This window comes from Saccostrea cucullata, unplaced genomic scaffold (genome assembly GCF_032062105.1).
Source record: "Saccostrea cucullata isolate Sc308-1 unplaced genomic scaffold, CSIRO_AGI_Scuc_v1 ctg2528, whole genome shotgun sequence".
NCBI classification, from domain to species: Eukaryota; Metazoa; Mollusca; class Bivalvia; order Ostreida; family Ostreidae; genus Saccostrea; species Saccostrea cuccullata.
In genome coordinates, this window is record NW_026920727.1 from 147,501 (window position 1) to 172,700 (window position 25,200).

The 25,200-nt window shown below is 34.3% G+C and overlaps 2 protein-coding genes across 2 annotated transcripts; both read left to right on the forward strand.

Annotated features, from left to right (window-relative positions):
• The first annotated feature begins 6,130 nt into the window (after positions 1-6,130).
• On the forward strand, positions 6,131-24,889 carry LOC134256430 (alpha-mannosidase 2x-like). Its single transcript, XM_062739078.1, has 5 exons — positions 6,131-6,372; positions 13,371-13,661; positions 15,118-15,265; positions 18,383-18,573; positions 24,870-24,889. The coding sequence occupies exons 1-4, from the start codon at positions 6,256-6,258 to the stop codon at positions 18,556-18,558; spliced, it is 732 nt and encodes a 243-aa protein (XP_062595062.1). The 5' UTR covers positions 6,131-6,255; the 3' UTR covers positions 18,559-18,573; positions 24,870-24,889.
• LOC134256420 (E3 SUMO-protein ligase ZBED1-like) lies at positions 10,081-12,742 on the forward strand. Its single transcript, XM_062739066.1, has 3 exons — positions 10,081-11,551; positions 11,745-11,895; positions 12,117-12,742. Exons 1-3 carry the CDS (start codon positions 11,094-11,096, stop codon positions 12,672-12,674), a joined length of 1,167 nt encoding a protein of 388 aa, XP_062595050.1. The 5' UTR covers positions 10,081-11,093; the 3' UTR covers positions 12,675-12,742.
• Positions 24,890-25,200: the final 311 nt, after the last annotated feature.

Here is a 25,200-nt window from a genome sequence, read left to right on the forward strand (position 1 = left end):
GAAACAAGATTATTAATTTTTTTTAGCCTTATCAACACATTCAATTTATACCATGAGTTTTGAAAAAAAAAATTATGGATTTCAAACTTTACTTAAAGTCATATACGCTATATAAACGCCGAATTTTATGTGAAACAAAATGATTAATGATTTAAAACGCATGAAGTGTAATGAAAAATAATACTTTCCACAAAATTGTACTATAGATGTCGTTGTAATAACCTAACAATTAAACAATATCTAGGAATTAAGAACTCAGTCTTTTCATGAATATTGATGAAGGAAGTGCGTAAACAGTAAGCCTATATATAGAAACACGTGTCCACGGGAAATCACAGACAACGAGGTATGTATGTTGCATTTTGACAACAGTTATTAATATAAGGTTTCATGCGTCATAACAGAGAAGATGGTTGATACTGAATACATTAAAAGATAAGTACCATTAAGTAAGACGCTTGCCATCCACGTCAAAAGTGAGTAGTATCTCAAACGGCCTACCTTGTTTTCTTTACGCCACGTGTGTTTATCAATCTAAAAGTAGCGACGGCGTCACGTGATGGACTTATTTAAAAATAGCTATTTTTCTTTCCTTGCAGGATAATAAAAAATTATAATTTGATAACTTTGTAACGCGTTTAATTTTAATGGTGTAATTTACAGTATTTTCCTAACTTTTATTGATAAACAAATTATATCAATTTCCAATCGTATTTTAACTGGCGCAAGTTATAGCGTGTATACTTTTAAGTACGTACCTCATTATTTGTAATAAATCAGTCACAAATGTAAATATAAGAAATAAGGTATATTTTTTTTAGTTTTATTGCAAGGGAAGTAAAACGGGTTGGCACCTGATCAAATCTTCCATAAACTTAAGAGATTTTATCATGTGACCAACCCGTTTTACATCCAAATAAAACTTAAAAATGATACCTTATTTCTTAATTAAAGTTTTTGAAAAATCAAATTTTTGGATGGGTTTGATTAATTATACATCCTTGCACCCTCACAAATTTTACTTAATTTATGCTTACTACTTTAGAAAAATGACAACCCTCTTGTGTATTAATGAAAAATATTAAAACTTTAATCCAGTTTAAATATGGAACATATCAATATAATTTTTTTTATTAGTATATATTTGTGTGAAATGCTATTAAAATATATAAGCCGTGATATTATACAGAAAAAAATTAACTTCAAATCTGTGTCCATGCATCTTTAAGGTCTGGGCTCTGTGGTGGTCAGGGGAAAATGACACTCGGCCAGTTTGTCCTTCATTTATTTATTGATGAAGACAACAGAATCATGATTCATCCCAGGTTTGCCGAATGTAAAAATGAGTCAACCAGGCCATCCTTAAAAAATTGTTTGGAATTGCCGTCTGACACAGGAAGGAGGGAGGGAAATAATTTTTTTTTTTCAAAATTGAATATAAATTTATTTTTTTTTTTTATATAAAAATCTCAGTAAACAGTAAATACATTTTCTGACTTCTAAATAAAAGTACCTACCATCAACAAAGAAACCTAATTTTGCTGAGATCTGACACTACATTTCAGTGTTTTGTATGGTGTCTGTGATAACTGGAAAAAATTGATTAAAAAAAATCTTCCTACTTTTCATGAATCAATTTTTTCAGGAGGAGGCATTTCAATGAGGCAGGAGACAATTCCAAACAAATAATAACTTTATTTTGGCCCCAATCATTTCCAACTGACATTAGTAGGAATGGTGTAATTTTGATTCATGCCTCAGGTGAATCTCTGATTCACAATACCTTTATACATATGAATAACTGCAGAACTGTAGCTCTCCGACAAAGAAATATATTGACAGACTGGAGAGCTACAGTGCCACCAATTAAACATTGTTAAAAAAAACTGTATATTCATTGCATGCAAAAATTTACGCTTGGTTCTGGATTAATTCTTATAAATTCTTACCTCTATAGCTAAGAAGCTAAATTTCAAACAATCTTTCCTTAAGGGACTTCGACCCTCAGCAAGGAAGGACAACTCTTTAATTTATAATTTAATTCAAAAAGTCTTTAAATTTAGCTTGAAAATTTAATCTTTTCATGCAACAATTTTCATTATATGCCTCTCAATGTGCTTCAAGGTTCTTTGCAAAGCATATCATGTTAATAGACATAATTGGTATCTAAAAATGCTTTTTCGGGATAAAAATTTCTACTTTTAATTAGACCTTTCTGAGAAGTTCAAAGAACTTTGAAGCACATTGAGAGGCATATAATGAAAATTGTTGCATGAAAAGATTTAATGTTAAGCTTCATTTAAAGACTTTTTGATTTAAATTATAAATTAAAGAGTTGTCCTTCCTGGCTGAGGGTCGGAGTCCCTTAATGCTCTTCTATATAAAGACTTAGTACTCTCGTTGTTGACATCTTCACAAAGCATGTTGGACCGAATTATCTTGCAAATCAAAATTGCAGAATTGGTATAAACTTGATAAAAAGAAGCTAAATTTTAGGGCTGCCACGAATCAGAAATTTTTCGAATCGATTCGGTTCAAACAAAAACCTCGATTTTCGAATAATTTCGGTTCGATTATAAGAAATAGATCTTTTTTTTATTTTTTGTATAAATCTGTAATCTTTGATCATCATAATCATAAGACATTCTTTAATAAATAATGATTCATATTTTTATAAGGTTTATTAAATAAGATAAAATAAAATGTAAAGTCAAGAAAACAAAGAAAATATCTAATGTTCTAATTACAAAGTACTACCCAAGAATCAAATGTTGGAAATCCAAATTGATAAAAATACTGGTCATTGTTTTTAAAAGATGAAACATGCGAACCAATCTTTCAAACAAACCAATGATTTCATATTAATTATTATGCTAAACATAAAAGTATTGGTGATTTGCTTACAAAGGCTGTTTGGCCACAATAGAAACGGTAAGATCCCTGCTGTGATTTTAAATTTTTGATTCACAAATACGATATCAAACCACCTAACCACATAACTGTCATATCAAGAATGTCAATAATTATTTCATATTCAAAACGATCTCAATATTAAAAAGAAATAAGGAAATTCGCAGCAATGTGTCAGTTCCTCTCAATTCAGAATTACGTGGCTGATGGGTGTTGCCTTGTAGTAAATCTATTTATCCTCTGTGCCATCTTTCTTTCGAAAATGGTACTTGGAAGTAGTCCCCCGTTGACTTCTTCCACAGGAGTCGGCAATTTTATCAATAAATAGAAAATAAATGGTAAACAGACATAAATCCTACCAGTGAGCTTCGCGAGCGTAGCGAGCGAAGCGACAGGATGGCAACGAGTTTTCTCGATTTTCTCTAAATCGCTGTCCAGCCAACATCAAACTCCACAGATCAACTTCGGAGTGTCCAGTAAGTAATTCCTAACATTTTTTACCATTCAACTACCCTTAATTATCTTTATAACCACACTTTTTCACATCTCGTTTACAACCAGCGGCCATTGACAATCTGCGTGACGTCACACGCACTGCAGCAAATAATAGCGAGCGCAGCGAGCGTCGCGAAGCGACGCTCGTCACTGCGAGCTCTTAAAGCAACGCCTGTGCGAAGAGAAAATTCGGACTACTGCACATTCATTCGATAGAATTTTTTGATGCCGTAATTTGGACCCACAATGCATCACTTGTTAAAGCTACGTTAAAGTTACGTTCTCGTGAGAATTGAAGCAAAAGTTCAACTAAAAGTAAACATGCCTTGATATATAATGGATAAATATTGAAGATAAATAATAGCAAATGAAACGTTCTTCATTTATTTTCAGCACTGTTCAGGGTTCTTTTGGGAAATGTAACTTACATACGACGTCATGTGACGTCAGAGTCTAGATGCGTCAAATGTCACGTGCAGTTTGAGGTACGAGCCCGATCTAAATTAAAACAAAATAAAAATCTGCGCTCGCCATAACGGTCGCACCGTCAACATATTAATTCTTCAAATTAATAAATATGCTATTAAAAAATTTTTTACCAATGGATTGAGTTTTTATTTATTTTTTAATGTTTATATAACTCAAAAAACATTTACTTACTCTATCTCTTAATAGAAATTGGAATGTGTTGATTCAAAAAGAAAGGGAGATAATCGTCTACTTTCGTTTGTGGGAAATATAAAAACAGAGAGTGACAGTCGTTTTTTATTAGTGATTCAAGACAATTGAAGATGTCCATCAATTTTGGAGCTTCTGTTCAGTAAGTGGATTTTTAAAAATCAATTACTAATGCCGAAAACACATTAAAAGAGACCCAAAATGATTATTTATTATTTGCTGCAGGAATGCGGGTGGTTTCGCTCCGATTACGTGTTCGCGCCGAGTGGTTTCGCGCCGATCACTTGTTCGCGCCGAGTGGATTCGCCCCGATTGGTTTCTACTGTATAACTGAAGATACCGCTTATCGGATAGTCATTTGATTGATATTTGCATTAAGATATTATAAAGAAGAGGCAATTGCAATGAAATGGGAAGTTTTATAAATCGTCATGCAGAAGAATTCTTGTTCTACTCCTTGTTCTACATAATTTAATATTGTAAATCAAATGAAAAACAATTACAACCTTCATTGAAAATTCAAAGAGATTTGTGAAATAAATATTTATTTTAACATCCATTCTTAATTATTCCAAATTCGACGATGAAATTTGTTCAAATAGTCATACATGTAATTTGGCTAAAAATGGCTTCACTATAAGTATTAATACAATATGGGATAATATTATCCGACACACGACATTAACGCTTGGGGTTAATTAATTACTAGGTACTAAGTTATATAATTACAGGTAATCGGGGGGAAGCCATACTGTATACTACCCATATCTTACCTGTAGATAAACGGGGCGAAACCACTCGGTGCGATACCACTCGGCGCGAACATGTAATCGGCGCGAAACCACCCTACACCTGCTGCAGTGGGTGTGACGTCACGCAGATTGTCAATGGCCGCTGGTTGTAAACGAGTTGTGAAAAAGTGTGGTTATAAAGATAATTAAGGGTAGTTGAATGGTAAAAAATGTTAGGAATTACTTACTGGACACTCCGAAGTTGATATGTGGAGTTTGATGTTGGCTGGACAGCGATTTAGAGAAAATCGAGAAAACTCGTTGCCATCCTGTCGCTTCGCACGCTACGCTCGCGAAGCTCACTGGTAGGATTTATGCCTGTTTCCCATTTATTTTCTATTTATTGATAAAATTGCCGACTCCTGTGCTTCTTCGCGGCCATTTTCATACTTTTGTTTACTTTAACATGATTTGCCATCATTTCTTCCAATTAACCAATCGGAATGCGTGTAACAACAACAAATGTTATTATGTAAAAATCAAACCTGAATCGAATCGAAATCCCGGAAAAACGTACCGAATCGAACCGAAAGATTGTGAATCGCGGTTAACCGATTTTTCGGTTAATCGTGGCAGCCCTACTAAATTTATATAAATAATCTGTTCGTAAAATTTAATTGCAGTTAGTGTATGTCTGAAAGTACAGGGGGGCTTAAAGTTTAAGAGTCATGATTGTTCTCTGAGGTACTAATTAGTAAAGGTTATAGTCAATAGCAACTTATATAAAACATTGTCAATCTACAAATTTTCCATCTTTGTTCTAATGTTGGCCAATTTTAAATGTCAACATTTGGTAAAGTGCCTGACAGTCCAGTCCCAAAATCTACCTCCATCCCCACCCTTAACTTCCGGATCCCTCACTAGACTTGAGCCAGCAGGAATATATGCCTGGTCCCTAATTATCAGATTAATCTCTTTAGAGAAGTGGACGGGTTTCTTAGCATTGTCCAGCAGTTTATTAAGCACAAATAGTCTTTAACAGTATTATATTAAAACGAAAGTAAAGAAAAAATATTAATTCGCAAGATTTAATTAATTACCTAGAATAAAAACATATCAACGTGGTCAAAGGTTAAAAAAGCTAATACGCTACAGTACGTAAATCGTAGTAGGGCTAAATTTTTCTATGTTAACAAAAATACCCGCTTACTTACCTTCGAATTTCAAAACAATCAAAAATCGGGATCGGGATCTAATAAATACCTAACAGTTATACGTCATCGGTTGGTTTATTGTGATTTTTTATCGTTGCAGTTACCCTTGCTGGTAGACGTGATCCTTGCTTTAAAAGCACTGGAAGTAAAAGAAGAAGTGATTTCTAAACTGGCCTACATCGCAAGTAGCCAGATAGCACGTATACCCCCACGTGCACGTGAGCGCCATGAAGAAATACGTGGTAGTTTGGGGGGCCACATTTTTTGTCGTGGTGTGTGTGTCGCTGTATCTGATGATGGAGACCGTGTCCACTAACATGGGTAAATCCCAGGATCTGGACGCCGTAAGTAAACATAGAGGTCAGAGGTGGGTTACCGTGGTTACTATCAGAATGCACAATTTTGGTAAATGTGTGAACACTTTGAAACCTAGAGATAACAGTCACTGATATGATGGTTAGTTTGTCATAAAACAGGTGATGGGATTATTAATAAAACTGGAGTTATCCCACACTTGGATTATTTAAATAGAGCCGTTTACAGCTTGAAGGCTCTACACAAAGTTTTGTTAATATTTTAACTGAAAATTTTATGAGATCAATAGAACATCTAATATGTTAACGTGCGACCATTAGGGCAAGCGCAGATACTTAATCAGTTCATTTAGATCGGACTCATTAAACCTCATGTGACATTTGATAGATTTGTCAATTAACACTCTGACGTCATATGACGTCATTTGTATGTTGCTTTACCAAATCAAGGCCTGAACAGGGCTGATTTTAATCCGTGTATGGTTACAGATAAATTCATTAAATCAGGGCAAGTTTATTTTTCAACTTTTTTCGTTGTTCTCGCGAGAACGTAGTTTTAGCGTTTGTGTATGAAGCATTGCATTGTTGGTCAAAATTACTGCGGAAAACAAGTTATAGCTTTTCAAAAAAGCTTGCCTGACTAAAGCAATCAATATCTATAGAACCTATAATCATGATAAGTCATATATATAAACGTTTACATTGGGGTGAGGGGTAATTATTTCATTAGAGTAAATTATAAAGACGTCGAACAAAACATCATGCAATTATTTTCAGTTGTTTGCTACTTATGAAAGCAATGGAGAGCCTCGTTTTTGAAAGGGGGGGGGGCAGCTAGAGAATTTTTCTCACTCATCTGCAAAAAATAAAAAAAGGAAATGCCCAAAGTTGAAAATCCTATTTCGAGGGAAGGGGGGGGGACCAATTTTTTTTAGTGTCAAGGTCTTTCTGTACCATTTTTTTAGCATTAATTACTGCATTTCCATTTAATAAATTTCCTGTTATATACAGAGGGGATCCAACCTTTCAATTAACATTTCCTATATATAGTAAAAGTAAGGTTGGGAAAAGGGGGGGGGGGGCAGCCCCCCTCCTGTTGCTACGTGTCTAACGGAAAAGGAACAGTGAGATCTTATTTAAAAGGTATATTTTGTATGTGTTAAAAATGGGTTTTGATCTGTTTTTCGTTTGTTGTATAAGGACGCCTGTGCAGTGTTACAAATACTTGGAACTCAGGACCAATGAGCAGTTTCATGTAATCTTTTTCGTGCTAACACCTACTGCGACTCGGGACTTGGTTTTAAACGGTCTCATCCTAAGGACCAATCTCCACGTCCTGCAGTGGATTAGAACACGCGACGTAAAGCTCAGCTCCTCATTCCGCAACTCTATGAATGCTTTCAGAAGATGTAGTAATTAAATAAGGGAAATGAACTAATGAATTAATGTATGCTGGAAATCCACGCCTATATATGTAGAGGTTATATATTAATTTTAGAATTAAAATTTAGAATTAGATTCTACTGCATAGACTACCAGGAAGACAGCTGAGAATATGATAAGGCTGTTTAAAATTAAAACTACGTTTAACGTCACCCGCGCGCGTAGGTTTATGAAAATTTCGTCTTTGAAAAAACAAACAATTCGGAATTCCGTATGTCTGTTCCGGTTTGGTTCTACAATTAGCGACTGAATTCTCTTTCCCGTAGTGACAGAAAATGTGCTTTGATAAAGGCAGTTGGTGTCTTATTAATTAAAGAAAACTAGTGAATTAAAGAGTTTGGACCATAAATTATGTAAGTAACAAATAGATGATTTTATGATTGAAGTTAATGACGAAGTCTAGTTTGTTGATCTTTTTGTCAGTCTTCGAATCACATGTTCAAACTGACAGTGACAGACTCTCAGTTCGTGATTTTTGGCTGAACTTTTCATTGTATTTTGGAGAGAATCGACAAAAAAATTTACTGAGTGGTTTATATACAGTGAAAAGCATCATTCAAATCTTATTTAATATGTTTCATATTAAAAATATTTCTGTTAAAATCGAAAGTAACAGTAATGAGTAAAGTAATTGATTTCTTCATAATTCATGTACCTACAAATAGCTACAATTTTTGGAAAAGATAATACTTGTCATAACCATTTGAGCAGGGAGAAGCTTACTGAAGATAGGGCCTTCCAAGTGAAGGAGAGTAAGGAAAGAAGTTGGGGTATTCCAAGACGTGAAGAATCCTGTCTTTAGTGTGGAATTCAAGGTATTAAAGATAATCTAACAGCTATCAGTATGGTCCAGATATAAGTATTCACACTTTCAAAACTTAATGCTAGTAGATCAAGTACTAAGAAAAATACAACATAATTCAATTTGAGATATTTCAACATGAACAGTTTTAAATATTGTCATCAATAATTTTAATTGTAGATATTGATCAACTATTCCCACAAGAAGAAGCATTTGCCTCCAGGGTACCATAGACGTGTGGCAATATAAATCCAAAGGACAACTGATGCCTAGTTAAAGCCACTTTCCAGCACATTCAGTCTTAGACCACATTGTTTGCTAACAATAAGACTCAAACTGATTTACATACTAAGGAAAAACTCTGCTAGGGAAATTAATCTTAGGTGTCATATCAATTAAATGCCCTTATTACTTAATTGTAATGTTTTTAATGCAATGAAAAGGTTAATTTGAATAAATTCACAATTGTTTGAAAATTTTGTTTGTTTATTTTTTTCCTCCCTCCCTCGTAGGTTTTGAACTTTAGATGTGACGTTAAACGTAGAATTAACTTTAAACAGCCTAACTACAAGAAATAAATGAATCGTTATGATTAACATGCAGAATATGTTAAAGTACTAGATTGTTGGTATGCCAGAGCATCAACGATTGTTGGAAACAGCCCGTTATGCATAAATGACCCAACAAACTTGACGGTGATTCCTTATAATCCTCAACAGGAGAAAGAATTTTATCTCTGAAAAATGGGATTGGGAGGGGGGGGGGGGGGGCGGGGCTGCGAGTCCGGGCGAGATATGATCATAAATATTATGTATATTTGGCCAGTTTTCCTCTTAAGAACTCTTTTCCGTTTCGTTTTATTTACTTTAAATGATGCAACTTCTAACTTCTTTCACAATATCACTGATATGTTTTTTTCCCAAAGTTCGAAATTCCGATAAAAAGAACAGACTTGAAGTTTTCATTTCCATTCAGTGCAATAGAATCATCCAGGAAAAGGGCGCGAAAATATACACGTGATATTTGGCGCAAAATGATTGTGACACCCCTTACCTAGAAGACAAATGGACTCATCCAATAGTACAGAAACGCAGAAAAAAGGTCAAACGGACATGTCCGTATATAAAATCGCATGAAATAAACAGCTGCATGCAAAAAAACTAAAGGAAATAAACACATCAATATATTGTATAAGTAAGACGGTTATTTTTTTCTGCTAAATGTTTTGTTGAAACGGAGGTAACAAATTCCAGTGATAATCGGCATGCACAAAATTCTGCTGGCTAACTGTGACCTCTTCGCTTCGCACCTTGGAAATATCAATCCTTATACAGCCTGACGCCGTGACGTCAGGCAATAATTCTGTGGAATGACGTGCAGTAGTTCTTATTTTCTCTTCATTTTGGCATTGTCGTTAGAGCTCGCAGCTACGAGTGTCCCTTGCTCGCTATAATTGTGTGATTGTATATTTGCTTTATATAGTATTTATTAGGGCTGTCACGGGTACCCGAAATGACCCGGAACCGCGGAACAATTCATTCGGGTCGGGTACGGTTCCGTTTTTCCGGAATTCGGTTCGGTTCCGATTTGTAAAATAGAATAGGTAAAAAAACAAAAATGGCGTCTAAAACGAAATCGTCAGTGTGGAAATATTTCGACTTTTTACGTACTGATGGAGAAACGGACAAAACAATTACAGTGTGTAGCATATGCAGTACACAAATCAAATATGCGACAGGTACCACATCATCGATGTCAAAACATTTGGACAGGAAACACGGTATCAAAAGCGAAAGCACCAAGGAAAGTGTGTCAAATAAACATGACAAAGATGTAAAATCACAGTCAGGAAAGTGCCCAGTAAATACGGAATCCTTGACCGGGTTGACTCCTAGAACAGGACAATTAAGACTACAGGAAGCATTCGCTCTTAAAACTAAACTGACTCGAACTTCAGCAAGACACACAAGCATTACCAGGGCAATAGGCATTTTCATTGCTAAAGATATGCGTCCATTTTCCGTCTTGGAAAACCCTGGTTTTGTGAAACTTGTGCACGAGCTTGAACCAAGGTATGACATACCATGTAGGACTCACTTCTCTGAAAAAGTTATTCCCAAACTATACGATGAAACAAAATCCAAAGTATCTGAGGGTATAAAACAGGCAAGTTTTATTGCATTAACTACAGATTCATGGACTTCTAGAGCAACACAAAGTTATAACACTGTGACAGCCCATTTTATTCATGATTGGGAAATGAAGTCATTTGTCCTTCAGACTACAGCTATGGATGAATCACATACAGCAGAAAACTTGTCAGAGTTCCTACTTCAGGTTGTTGCAGATTGGAATTTGCGGAGAAATGGAGAGTTACCTGCACTGGTGACAGACAATGCTAGAAATATAATCAATGCTGGTAAAATTGCAGGTTTGCATCCCCATGTAGGGTGTTTTCGCACATGTTATCAACCTTGCTACTCAAAGGGGATTAAAAGTTGCACAGATGGAGAGATTACTGAGTAGAGTAAGAAGAATTGTGACCTTTTTTCACAAGAGTTCAACTGCAATGGCAGTGCTGAAAAACAAGCAAACTCTCTTAGAAATTCCAAAACACAAACTAATAGGTGATGTTTCCACTCGATGGAATTCAACATATGACATGTTGAACCGTTACTTTGAACAGCGAATAGCCATAGAAGCTACATTAATGTCAAAGGATGTAAAGAAAAATGCCAAGGACATTTACACACTCAAAGAAGAGGATATTGCTTCAATTGAGAGAATGATACAGATCCTAAAACCTTTAAAAACTGTCACAACCCTATTGTGTGGGGAAAAATCCCCAACAATTTCTTTAATACACCCCCTCAAGGAAATGCTGATGCAGCAGTTGCAGATCTCTGGTGATGACTCTCTTTGTTCAGCTGTTAAGACTGCCATTCTCCAAGATATAAGACCAAGGTATGTTTTTTTTAAATTGAAGCAGATTAATTGAGATAACAGATTTTTCCTGTTATATTTATTTAAAAATTTTAATAGAAATAGAATGGAAATCAGACTCAACCTATTGTTCATTTGAATAAAATCATTAAAGTGGTTCATTTTGAGAGCACTTATTACATGATGAATATCACACAGAAATATTTTTTTTTAGATACACTGATCCTGAGATGCAGTTATTTCTGAGAGAGAGTTCATACTTGGACCCTAGGTTCAAAGCTATGCCATACATCACTGAGGAAGAAAGAGAGGAGGTGTTCAATTCCCTGGTAAAAAAGGTCCAACAACTGCACAGTACAGTCAAAGTATGTCAGTTACTTAAATAATTTATTCTTTTAATTTCTACAACAATACCAAGTTATTATACTACTTATTTCTGGAAAAGTGATTATCAAATAGTCAATAATTTACTTTTAGGATGAGAATTGTTCATATAATGTATTATATTTTAAATATCATTAAAATAACCACAAAAATAATTTTGTTTTGCTGACTTTGAGGATTTTTTAAAATTATATATTGTCAGGTGAAGAAAGAGAAATCAGATGACTGCTTAGATAAGGGTGATGATCTCAGACTCCCAGTTCTTCCCACTCTTCCAGATGAGGATCAACCTGGTGAAGATGACCCTGCATCCTTATCTGCAAGCTCTACAGATCTGGATGAGCCCCCACCTAAAACGCCAGTCTTAGAGTTGGAAGATTCTGCATCCTGTTCTGTTCCTCCCACAACACAGTCAGCCCTGGATGATCTCTTTGGAGATGTTTTTGTTGTGAGGGTTGAACCTGCTAAGCCCTTTGAAGCTAGGATAAAAAATGAACTAGACTTTTATAAATCTGCAGAGTCCATCCCCTTGAGTGCAGATCCTCTTGATTGGTGGAAGAAGAATGAATCCAACCTCCCCATGTTAGGTCAACTGGCTCTCAAGTACCTCTGCATTCCAGCCACATCTGTTGCCAGTGAGAGGGTCTTCTCGACAGCTGGAGACCTAGTTTCGGCCCAGAGGGCTTGTCTGTCCAGTGATCAAGTGGACCGGTTAATATTCTTAAAGAAAAACTTTGAGGTTGATGAGAATAACAATTAGTTAATTGTTATAAATAACTGTATTGGCTATTGAGTATTGACTGAGTGCATGTCCTGAATGATGTTGTTACCTACATGTAATATACTGTAAATCACCTTTTATTCGCGATAACTTTATTTTCGCGTAATTACGCGAGACAGTGTGCTCGCGAAAATTTATTTCTCGCGTATAATAGCATTCCTTAAGATTATATAGAGCAATAACCATAATTCGTGAAAATTTTGTCTCGCTAATCAACTGTCAATGACTATCTCGCGAAAACAAGGCATCGCGAAAATTTAGTGATCTACAGTAAAACTGTGAATAAGGTAGTTATATTACCAATTCAGTGATTTTACTGATTTTTTACCTTTAGATATTATGTGATTTGATTCATTTGGTACAATTATTTTTCCTAATTTCTAGTCAGAAAACTACTACTTTCATTAGTTGCTGTTTGTTACTATTGTTAATTAAAAAAAATGTTGAATATAATTCAAATCATGAGTTTTTATTGTATGGTATACCCGACCCGAAAAACCCGAAACCGAACCTAAAAAATTTAGAACCGACCCGACCCGAAAAATTATGGAACCGTGACAGCCCTAGTATTTATCACCAGGAAAATGTCAGAATGATCAATTTATAAGAATAATGAGTGTAATGTAAGTCATTAATCATGTATTCAGTGTTACATTTATATAACCCTTTTTTCAGAGGCTGGTAGAAGACAAGATAGCGAGGATCCGATCAGACATTTCTAAAAACCAACAAACGATCCGAGAAATCAAAGACTATGTACGCTCGATGAGTCAAGGTGACAAGTCTGTGTTAAACAAACTACAGAGCGTTCTGGACCAACAGGAGTCGGAGGTCAAACTTGATGACCTTTTGAAGGTCAAGGACACCGACAACACGGCCCTGGTGTATCGCCCCAAGGGAGGGGTCAAGCTGAGTGGAGACACATGTAACCTGGTCGAGGGGCCGAATCCTAAAAGTGACATACAGGTCAGTATAGAATGCAGTGTTTTCCCTAAGAACCAGGCCCCCGGATCATGAAACAGACTTAGACTTAAGTCAAAATTTCTATCATATATAAAATCTTAAAAACTTGTTAAAGGAAACTCTTTATTTGTATATAACAGCAGATTGATGACACAAAATTGGAAAGCATTTTCATTTAGGGCTGCTTAACCTCTAAAAAAATCCAGCATCTATGACATTTTTTGACTTAAGCTAAGATTTTTCATGATCCCGGGGCCAGCTACCGGCCAAATTGACCCCTTCAGTTGACAGAAATGCCTCTTTAAAATAAAAAATTGTTGCAAGGTCCACAGAGATTTTGTTTATAAACCTCAGTCCCTAGCCTGTTACTACTGAACTTTAACCTTTAACTTTGAAATAAAGAGAAAACACTGAAAATGTGATGTGTATACTATATAATTGGTCAGATTCTAGCAATAATTTATTTATGTGAGGGTTAGAAAAATTAAAGTTAATTATGCAGACTGTTAAGTCGCTGTGAAAATTTTGATATATTTATGAAGTATTTTTCATTACCTGTATCAATGGAAACAAGTTATTTTTTAAATAATTTGTTACAGCTATTAAATGTTAACATTTTGGGTTATCTTCCCCTGATTATGCTTTTCTTCAGTAACTTATTCCTGTTATTGATACTTTACTACTCATTATTGTAAATCTGCTGGCATCTGCAAGGCTTTAGTCATGCTGTGCTTGGGTTATCAAGTACCAATAGATTGTTCATGACAGCAAAAGTAATCTATCTTTATCAATTAACACACTGAAATCCAACATAATATAACTTATTTTAATTATTTCATCCTTAACCCACCTCACCTTAAAAATGTTACACAAAAATGTACAGCTTTGCACAAAAAATGTAAGACATAGAGATTGTACAGTAATATCCAAAGATTTTAGGAAAATTAGTCTCAAAGCTAGCAAAATTGGCGGAAGATGAGTAATTGACCTCTGAAATGCTAATGAAATGGAATTATTTTTCCTTGAAAAATATTATGTTATTTTCTTAATATTATCATATCTGCTCAGAAGATATTAAGTTTGTTGAGTCTAATAAAAGAAGTACATATATTTACAATTTTCTTAGCCTTAATTCATCTTAAATCAGCAGCAAAGTCAAAATATTAATGTTTTTTTGCCAAAATAATAGGCGTTCTACTTTTTAAGCATTAACTTAAATGAGTTACTTTTTTGTTTAGTAATTAATAAGTGAAGTAACATAAATAAGTTATTTTAGAAAATAACTTGATTCCATCATGCCCCTGACTGTGTATATACATGCAGTCTTAAAAGTTTATAGATGTTTATCTCCATTCATCATTATATTTGTACCAAGGGACATAATTCTAACAGTGATGAACAGGCTTTATACTTATACAAATCAAAAGCGTTAACGAGATTATTTTTTTTATCTTTACAGATGTTAAGAGTTTATGAGAGCCAGAAGTTTGAAAATCCTGATGGAGGCGCATGGAAGCAAGGCTGGAGAGTTACCTACCCTGAGGGAAAGTGGAATGCAGACAACATATTACACGTGTTTGTGTTACCACACAGCCACACCGACCCAGGTATGTACTATAGGTAATACCACACAGTCACACAGACCCAGGTATGTAATATAGATAATACCACACAGCCACACCGACCCAGATATGTAATTTAGGTAATACCACACAGTCACACAGACCCAGGTATGTAATATAGGTAATACCACTCAGTCACACGGACCCAGGTATGTAATATAGGTAATACCACACAGTCACACAGACCCAGGTATGAAATATAGGTAATACCATACAGCCACACCGACCCAGTTATGTAATATAGGTAATACCACACAGTCACACAGACCCAGGTATGTAATATAGGTAATACCACACAGTCACACGGACCCAGGTATGTAATATAGGTAATACCACACAGTCACACAGACCCAGGTATGTAATATAGGTAATACCATACAGCCACACCGACCCAGTTATGTAATAAAGGTAATACCACACAGTCACACAGACCCAGGTTTGTAATATAGGTAATACCACACAGTCACACAGACCCAGGTATGTAATATAGATAATACCACACAGCCACACCGACCCAGATATGTAATATAGGTAATACCACACAGTCACACGGACCCAGGTATACAGTATAGGTAATACCACACAGTCACACAGACCCAGGTATGTAATATAGGTAATACCACACAGTCACACGGACCCAGGTATGTAATATAGATAATACCACACAGCCACACCGACCCAGGTATGTAATATAGGTAATACCACACAGTTACACAGACCCAGGTATGTAATATAGGTAATACCACACAGTCACACAGACCCAGGTATGTAATATAGGTAATACCACACAGTCACACGGACCCAGGTATACAGTATAGGTATTATTATACCTCAATCATTATAAATATGCTACACAACGCGTTATCTGATTGGTTCTAGGTTATCATGTGAGTGGGCTGTTAAACTTCATATTTCCCGTCGTCGGCACGCTTTTCATCATATTCCACCTCTTCGGAACACCAAGTGAATTTTCCCGCAATATAGTTCTCAATCGTTGAACGAAAACTGCCGAGAGTAGTAGACGTCACAATAGCCTGGTTAACGTCACAAAACTGATGACAATGTGTTGAACAAAGGGTTTTATAGTAACTTTACGTAAACAGTGAAAGTGAATTTGAGAGCGGTGCCAAATTTGAAAGTTCATGTTTATTTCAAAGGCTTTGCTTGTTTGGGTATAATAAACAATTTATTGCATGAATGTTCGGGAAACATGAAGACTTATTCAGCCAAGAAATATCATATTCCCCTCGGGCGAAGCCCTCGGGGAATATCATTTTCTTGGCTGAATAAGTCTTCATATTTCCCTCACTATCATGCAATAAATGTATAATACCACACAGTCACACGGACCCAGTATCAGTGATTTTTCTACATTTTTTAAAAGGGGCCTGGGCCTTTACAATTAGGAAAAATCATCGACATTTATATCAAACTGGGAAAAATAAAAAAATTGTAATGTAACCTTAACTGGCAAGTAAAATAAAATATATATGTATGTAAATGTAACATCATTCATCAATTTATTTGCTACAAAATAATATATTAAACACAGTTCTATATTTTTAACCTTTATTAGAATCTTTCAAAGTTGTTATTGTGACCAAACTATATCAGTATATTTCCTTTTATTTGCCCTGTCATTATGGTAGACATAAGAGAAAATTCTTCTTGTAATAGCCATGGTTTAAGACTAATCTGACATGATTTATTACAAGTCATTTATTTTTCAAACTAATTATTAAAGCCATATATGGCGTATGTACAATGAAAATTTTTAGACTAAAATTATAAGAACTTATTATTTGTATCATTACCTTATATAATGATAGGACTTTTCCGTAAATTACAAAATCTAAGTCAATTGCGTTATAAAGATATCGCAATTTAATTTGGATTCTCAGAATTTTCTTCGACTCGGAAGAAAATACAAAAGATTTAAATAACACATTACAGAGAAGATAAAATCGTATTATTAGTTGAAACGAGGTGTTCTCCGTGTTCAGAATTGTATGAAAAGTTTTAATTTAAATGTAATAACTATATTTCGTTACTTAATTTTGTATTTTTCAAAAATGTATTTTTTTTTATCAGTTACGCCATATATGGCTTTAAAGGTTTCTAAATACCCTACCTAAACAAAGTGCTGCAATTTCTCTGCAATACTAGTTTCATCTGCCGGATGTAGAAACAATTTGACTTTCGTGGAATCAGGGGTGCTTATTGTAGAATTATTTTAGTACTTGGATTTACAAATAAAGCTATGTTTCGGCGCTTAACATGCATCTTACACTTTCTACTGATGGTTTTACACACAGGTTTGACAAGACCCATGTGTTTTTCTAGGTCATGTGAACACACAAAGTAATCTGCTGTTCATTACTGTTATTTTAAGAGTTCCATTTAAGATAAGTCGTACATAAAAAATTCAATAGAACAAAAACAACAACATTTTTGTTTTGTGAAACAAGCAACAAAAATTGGGAAAAAATGGGTAACTTTTGATAGGGGAAAGGGCCGAAATTCGGACATAAATTGGGTGAAGAAAAATCACTGGGTATGTAATATAGGTAATTAAACTGAGAGGAAGTGAAACACAGACAACATATTACACATTTTTGTGTTATCCCACAGTCACACCAACCCAGGTATGTAGTATACTAGGTAATTAAACATCACACAGACCTATGTAATATAAGTCGTTAAACTGTACCCAGATAATATTTAATATATAAGTACTGCATGTTGTTTACATGGTTAAACCAAACCTTGAGAGTGTTTCAAGTACCCAACAATTTCTGAATGTATAACTGTTTCTTTCTATCATTACTGTTCTCACCAAAAATAATGGGGGGGGGGGGTCACAAAGATACCCATCACTCTATGAAAATAAGGAAGTTCACTTTACATTATAAAGATGAGAGGCTGTGTGAAAAACTACATAGATTGCAATTTAAGGTGTCTTCTCTTATATTTTTCCAATATACAATAATTGAATAATGTTTTAACATTACCAGGTTGGGTTATATACAATAATTGAATAATGATTTAACATTAACAGGTTGGGTTATATACAATAATTGAATAATGATTTAACATTAACAGGTTGGGTTAAGAAGTTCATGGACTACTACACCCAGCAGACAAAGCCAATCTTGGACAACGTCCTTAACTTTCTGGCGGCGGACAAGCGGCGGCGGTTTATCTACGCGGAGCTCTCCTTCTTCTCTCTGTGGTGGGAGTCACTGAGTGCCGATAAAAAGGAAACCGCAAAACGGTAAACATGTGGTGTGAATGTATGTACACTGCAAAATGGTAACCATGTGGTGTGAATGTATGTAAAAGAAACAAATCGGTAACACCGTGGTGTGAATGTGTTTACACTGCAAAATGGTAAACATGTGGTGTGAATGTGTACTTTAAAATTCTCACTTCCTATTATTACACCGGCTTTGGCGCAGACAGCAATGTGTTAATTCTTTAAAACCGCTAAGAAATCATTTACATATAAAATACATTGAATGGACATGTTAAGTACAGCTCCGTGTAAAAATCATGCAGAGGGTGATTCAAGGGGGGTGTCAGAATTTCTTCAAACTTTGTATGTTGGTAGAGTATGCTAAGATACTCCAAAAAAATTTATAATTTTTTTTTTAATTCTGCCATTGGTATCCATGGCAACCGATAAACTGTTTTGGGCAAAAAATGGCTGAAATTTCCTCTAAAAACAGGCAAAAATACCAATAATGAAGATTAAATGAAAAGAAAACTAAACAATAAAACACATTTATGTTTATTTCTTATTAAAATACAGCATAAGTAGTTACTATCCATATCTAGTCAAAATATTTTTATGACCAGTAATGTGTTCTGATTTTAAGCTAAAAAGGGGAGATAATCCATATTGGCCAAAAATGTATAATATCCATTTTTTAGGATTTTTATCTATCAAAAATTTCTAAAAACCCCACAGCCAAATTAAAAAGCCATGGTAGTTTCATAGAGACTATAGTCTAAAGTCAATAAAATTCTTAAAACATTTTTGTGCAAATGATTATTAATTTCCCAAAACAACTGATGAATTTTGTACAAAAATGGTAATTTCACTTTTTTTGTCACAGTCAAATATATGCCATATATGTTTGCATGTAAAAAATAAATAGCATTTCAAAACCATGTTTTTATATTTCCATTTTCAAATACAATTAAATTAATTACTTTTCATAATTAATCCAAATATTACCACGTCCAGTAATACATGTAGTTTTTAATTTTAAGCTGAAAAGGGGAGATAATCCATGTCGAGAAAAACTGAAATTTTCAATTTTAAAAGGATTTACAGCTAAATTCAGCTATATTATAAAAAAATTAAAGAAAAAATACACTACAGCAAAACAGAGAGGCAGTTTTTATTTCCTACACACCATACCTTATGGCAAATAAAATATTAAAAACATATTTGTGCAATTGGTTATTAATTTCAAAAAGCCATTGAAGAGTTTTAGCCAAAAAATGGGGAATTCACTTTTTTGTCACTGTCAAATAAATGTCATGTATATATTTAATATGCATGTTAAATTATAAATAGCATTTCAAAAAAATTTTCTTTATAGTTCCAAATCCAAATACAACACAATTATTTATTTTCATTAATCAAATTATATCTATATCTGCAGTATTATTTGTAATTTCAAGCTGAAAGGGGGAGATAATTCATGTTGACAAAAAACAACAAAATATCATTTTTTGAGGATTTCAGTTATCAAGAAAATAAAATATACCTATGATTTAAAAAAAAAGCCAAACAAAAAGGCTGAGTAGGTTTAATAGATACCATACCCTATGGAAAATTAAATAAAATCATGTGCACAAAAATCATTGTGATTAATAATTTCACCAAAAAAAAAAAAGTAGCATCATCTTTTGTCATAGTCCAATGTTTACATTAAGAATATCAGTTTACATTTTAAAATAAATTCCTTTACATTTCCAAATTCAAATACAACACAAATTATTTTTTTCATTAATGAACAGTAAAATGTAAAAAACATTTGAAAGTATTAATCATATTAATATTGATTACTAGATACATTTATCATATAATCATTGTATATGTACTTGTAAACACAATTTTTAAAGTTTTACATCTTTGTAAGGTGCAGTCATGCCACTCAGAATATCACTAATCTCCCCTGCTTCTCTTCTGTAGTAAGTGACTGTCCTTTGTTTATTAGCCTCTTCTAAAAGCACTTAAGATCCTTGGGAAGAGAATTGCTGCCTGATTAACATTATCCAAAGTACCGTCATGGAATCCACTGAACTCTAATCTCTGCTTTTTGACAACTTTAAATATATTATTTTCCATTATTCAAAAAATAATGATTACAATATACATGTACATGTACTTATCATTCATCAATTTAGAATTCTTTAGTTTATGCTACATTATTATTAAGGTACTAAATGGTTATTTTGATTTTATAAATTACTTTACATGGAATATCAAGTTTATATAATGCAGTAATTTCATTAAAAATCTATAAATGGTTGCATGACATATATTCTCCCACCTTTGGAGTCTAATTAGTAGGTGGTGTTCAATGATGTTTTCTTGCTGTCTGTAATAAATAGTGTAACCTTTTCCTTCAAAACCATGATGCAGCCCATCGCATACATTCTGTGAAAATAAAATGGGGTTTAATTCATCTAAAAAACAATAATACTAATTTTATATGAAATAGAGTAAAACAAAGTTATAACAAAGTCACCGGGACCTATGAAATTACTTTGCTATATCAATTACTTGTTACAGTAAAACTCGGTTATAACGAAGTCACTGGGACCAGTGGAATTTCTTCACTATATCCGTAATTCGTTATAACCGTATAAGAATGTCATTAAATTTATACAGCTGGGGATCCAAGATGACTTCGCTATATCCGTAAATTCGCAATATCCGTGTTGTTACTAAACGAGTTTTGCTGTATAATCCATGTAAGGAATTTGTTAAATTTATATAGCTGGGGATCTAAAATAACTTCGCTATATCCGTGAATTTGCTATATCTGTGTTTGTAGTAAACGAATTTTGCTGTATATGAAATATCTTTTCTACTAGTGTATTTTTGATCATTTGCAATATGTCTCCAGTTTTAACTTTAGTACAATTCAAACAGAATCTACACTACTTGAGGCTTCTTCCAATGACCTCCATATCAGTACAATATTAATCATGGCTTTGCTGTTCTAGGGAAGATTCTCCCCTATATATTGCAATGTGAAACTTTGATCCCCATTGTGGCCCCATCCTACCCAAAGAGGGGTTTACTTAACCAATTTATTTATACACTTCATCACCAGAGAATGCTTCCATATCATCACTTTGCTGTTCTTGAGAAGATTTTAAAAGATTGTTACTTAAATCATTCCAAGTTTTCTATCTATTTTTTAAGATCCATGTGCGCCTTGGTTTTGAATCCCAATGAGAAAAGCCCTTTATTTTTCATTCAAAAGTTATGACCAAGGTCAAGTTTTTGAAAAGTTTTTCATTTTCAGTTGGGTGTCAAATCTGTAATCTGTTACAAATCTGTTTGCCTGTGACAAAATTTGTGCATCTCAGGCGGTTGAACAACAGTTATTTCAAACACTGCCTTAACCATACCATCATACTTATTCATGCCTCATCGCACATAGGGGAGTGCTCAGTAACTTAAACAGGTCTAGATGACAAGATTATCTGATGACACATCAGCTTAAATTTGCATGTAAATTGGCTATCAGTTTTCTTTATATAGTTTTAGACAGCAGCACAAGGTGCACAATTATCATTTAACCCCTCAATCAAATATCAGAAGTAAGACATGCAAACATCACAAGGTTTGTACGGTACGTATTGGAAGCAACTACAGTGGTACCTCATTTATCCAGAAGCTTTGGTTCCTAATCAAATTGTCCAGATATGTGAAGTGTCGAGATACCTGAATTACCAGTTAAACAAGACAAAATAATGTTAAAAATTTTCGTTCCGATGAAAAATTGTCTGAATACTGAAGCATTCGGATATCTGGTGTCCAGATATCTGAAGGTTCACTGTATTTATCATCTAAAACTACAATTTTAAATGTGAGCATCGAGCAGTGTCTTTGGAAACTAATCCTTCAATTTTGGCTGTATAAAGTAAAAAAGAAACTCTAGTTTTTGGTGATGAAGTAAATAAAGTATGCAGTAAATCGACGAAAACCGTGTGTCGCTTCTGATTTGTATTAACAAATAGTAGACTGTCATGCTTGGGGACTCATTCAATTAATTGTAGAATGCTAGAGTAGAGACAAATTAAAAACATTGTGCTGAAAATTACCTTCCATTAACGATAGTGTACCTGAGCTCTTAAGAAAATGGAAATTCGTCTTTTGCTTAATTAAAAGTATTCAACAGCTGCAATACCACAAGTATCTAATTTTTCCTTTTTATTAAAGACTCATAATACATTGTCATTGTAAAATACTTTTGACTGCATATAAAAAGCTTTACCAAGCTATTTTGAATAGATTAATAGCGAGTGCAGCAAGGGTCGCAAAGCGATGCACATAACTGCGAGTTATGATGACAACCCCTGGGCAAAGAGAAAATTCAGACTACTGCACATTCATTCCAAAGAATTTTTTACCGCAGTAATTTAGACCCACAATGCATCGCTTCATACACAAACTCTAAAGCAACATTCTCGCGAGACTAACAACAAAAGTTAAACGAATAATAAACTTGTCTTGATTTAATGAATTTATTTGTTTATTGCAGAAAGATAGTCATAAACTGATTGAAATCAGCCTTGTTCAGGCTTCGGTTTGGTAAAGCAATATACAAACGACGTCATATGATGTAAGAATCTAATACGCACCGAATGTCACGTGCGGATTTACATGTCCAATCTAAATGAAAATGGATAAGTATATGCGCTCGCCCTAACGTTCGCACCGTCAACATATTAAAGCTACATAGCTATTTCAAGCTACAAAATTAATTATCTTAATCAAGAAATTGTTCTACAGTGTTCTGGACCTGATCTTACCTGGTCAAATGTAACTGTCCAAATGTACATTATCTTCCCTCTCGAAGTCGAGTAAGCTGACAAAATCGGACTGCCACCCCTCTCTGAGAGTTTACTCTTGGACTTTGGTGGATTACCGTAGAAGTTAAACTTCTGAGATAGATCACAACGGTGTCAGTAGACGAGTAGCATTTCGGGAGAACGTCAACAAGGTCAATATACTAATCAACACGACACATGGCTATACTTTTGCCCGAAAACTATGCCTAATCTGTTCTTGTAGAATCCTTTCAAACAATTTATGTCACTTCACACATATTTTTGCTATAAACATCACAGGATGCATCAAAATAACTTTGCAGCTTACAGCTAACCATGGAGGCTGCCATTTTTTTGTACTAGCGCCACCTATGTAAAATTGCAAAGGGAGATAACTCATTTGAAGAATCTTGACAAATTCTCGATTTTAAACACCTTGTATTTTTTCAATACTTCGTTTGCACAAAAATATTAAAGTAAATTTTTATGAAGCCTTCCATGTTCACTTGAATTATGTATTAAGTTTTTGTACATCTTCTAGGGTTTTAAAGATATTCTTTTCTGAAATAGGCATTATTTGCACACTATCTATACAAAATTACACCTCAAGTACTTTCTCCCTGGCTATATGAAAAAAGAAGAATTATAACAAAATCATCTGTTTATATTCATTTTAGACCCAAATGAATATATTAAACCCAATTTTATTGAATTTGAAGATGGTCGATGAATCACCTTTTCTGTACTGTCTGCATGATTTTTACACGGAGCCGTACTTAAGTGCTAATTCATGATTATGCCAACAACTCCATGCCCAGTGACTGTGCTGTGGTTTCGCTAAATGTTGAATATGCCAAATCATGTACATGTACAGCAGCATGATATGTGAGGAATTGAAGACTTTGAAAGCAGAATGATCATGTCCGGATTTTTTATAAAGAAAGCAGAATGATTTTGTCTATTTTTCAGACTGATTAATAGCGAGCGCAGCGAGGTGGCGTGAAGCGCATAGTGAGCTCTTAAAGCAACCCCTGTGCGAAGAGAAAATTTGGACTACTGCAATTTGGACCCACAATGCATCACTTGTTTTAGCTACGTTCTCGCGAGAATCACGGCAAATGTTCAACAAAAAGTTTACTCGCCTTGATTTAATGGATATACATTGTATATTGAAGATAAATAGAAAACAAAACGTTCTTCGTTAACTTTCAGTGCTGTTCAGGCTTTTTCTCAGTAGAGACATTGCGACTTAAATACGTCATGTGACGTCAGAGTCTAGAGGCACCAAATGTCAACAATAGAAGAGTTTGCGCTCGCTCCAACGGTTGCACCGTCAACATATTAGTGGACAGTAGAGATTGCCAATAGCCACAGGAGGATGGGTGATGATCACATTGTGATTTTTTTGTCTATATTTCAGTCTGATTAATAACGGACAACCGGAGATAGCCATGGTGGAAAGGGGGATGAAAGTTATATGATTTTTTGTCTGATAACTCATCTTTAGCTAGAGATAGCCACGGGGGGGATAAAAGATGATCATGTCTTGATTTTCAGTACTTTTTGGGACTGGGGCCGGGGCTGTTCAAATTGGGAAAATTATCGTCATTTTGGGAAAAGTTGGATGACCAACATTCATTAAAAAAAAATTTCAAATTTTGCTTTTCTAGCATTTTGTCATCAATTTAACTCTAGTATTGAATAAATAGGTAAACATCTAACAAACATCGATATGTAGGCAATTTATGAAAGTACATTAGCTTTGTCATAACTATCTTTGAGTGTTGATATTACGGTTATATGTCTTTCTGAGTGACAGTCGCTACTCACATAGTCTG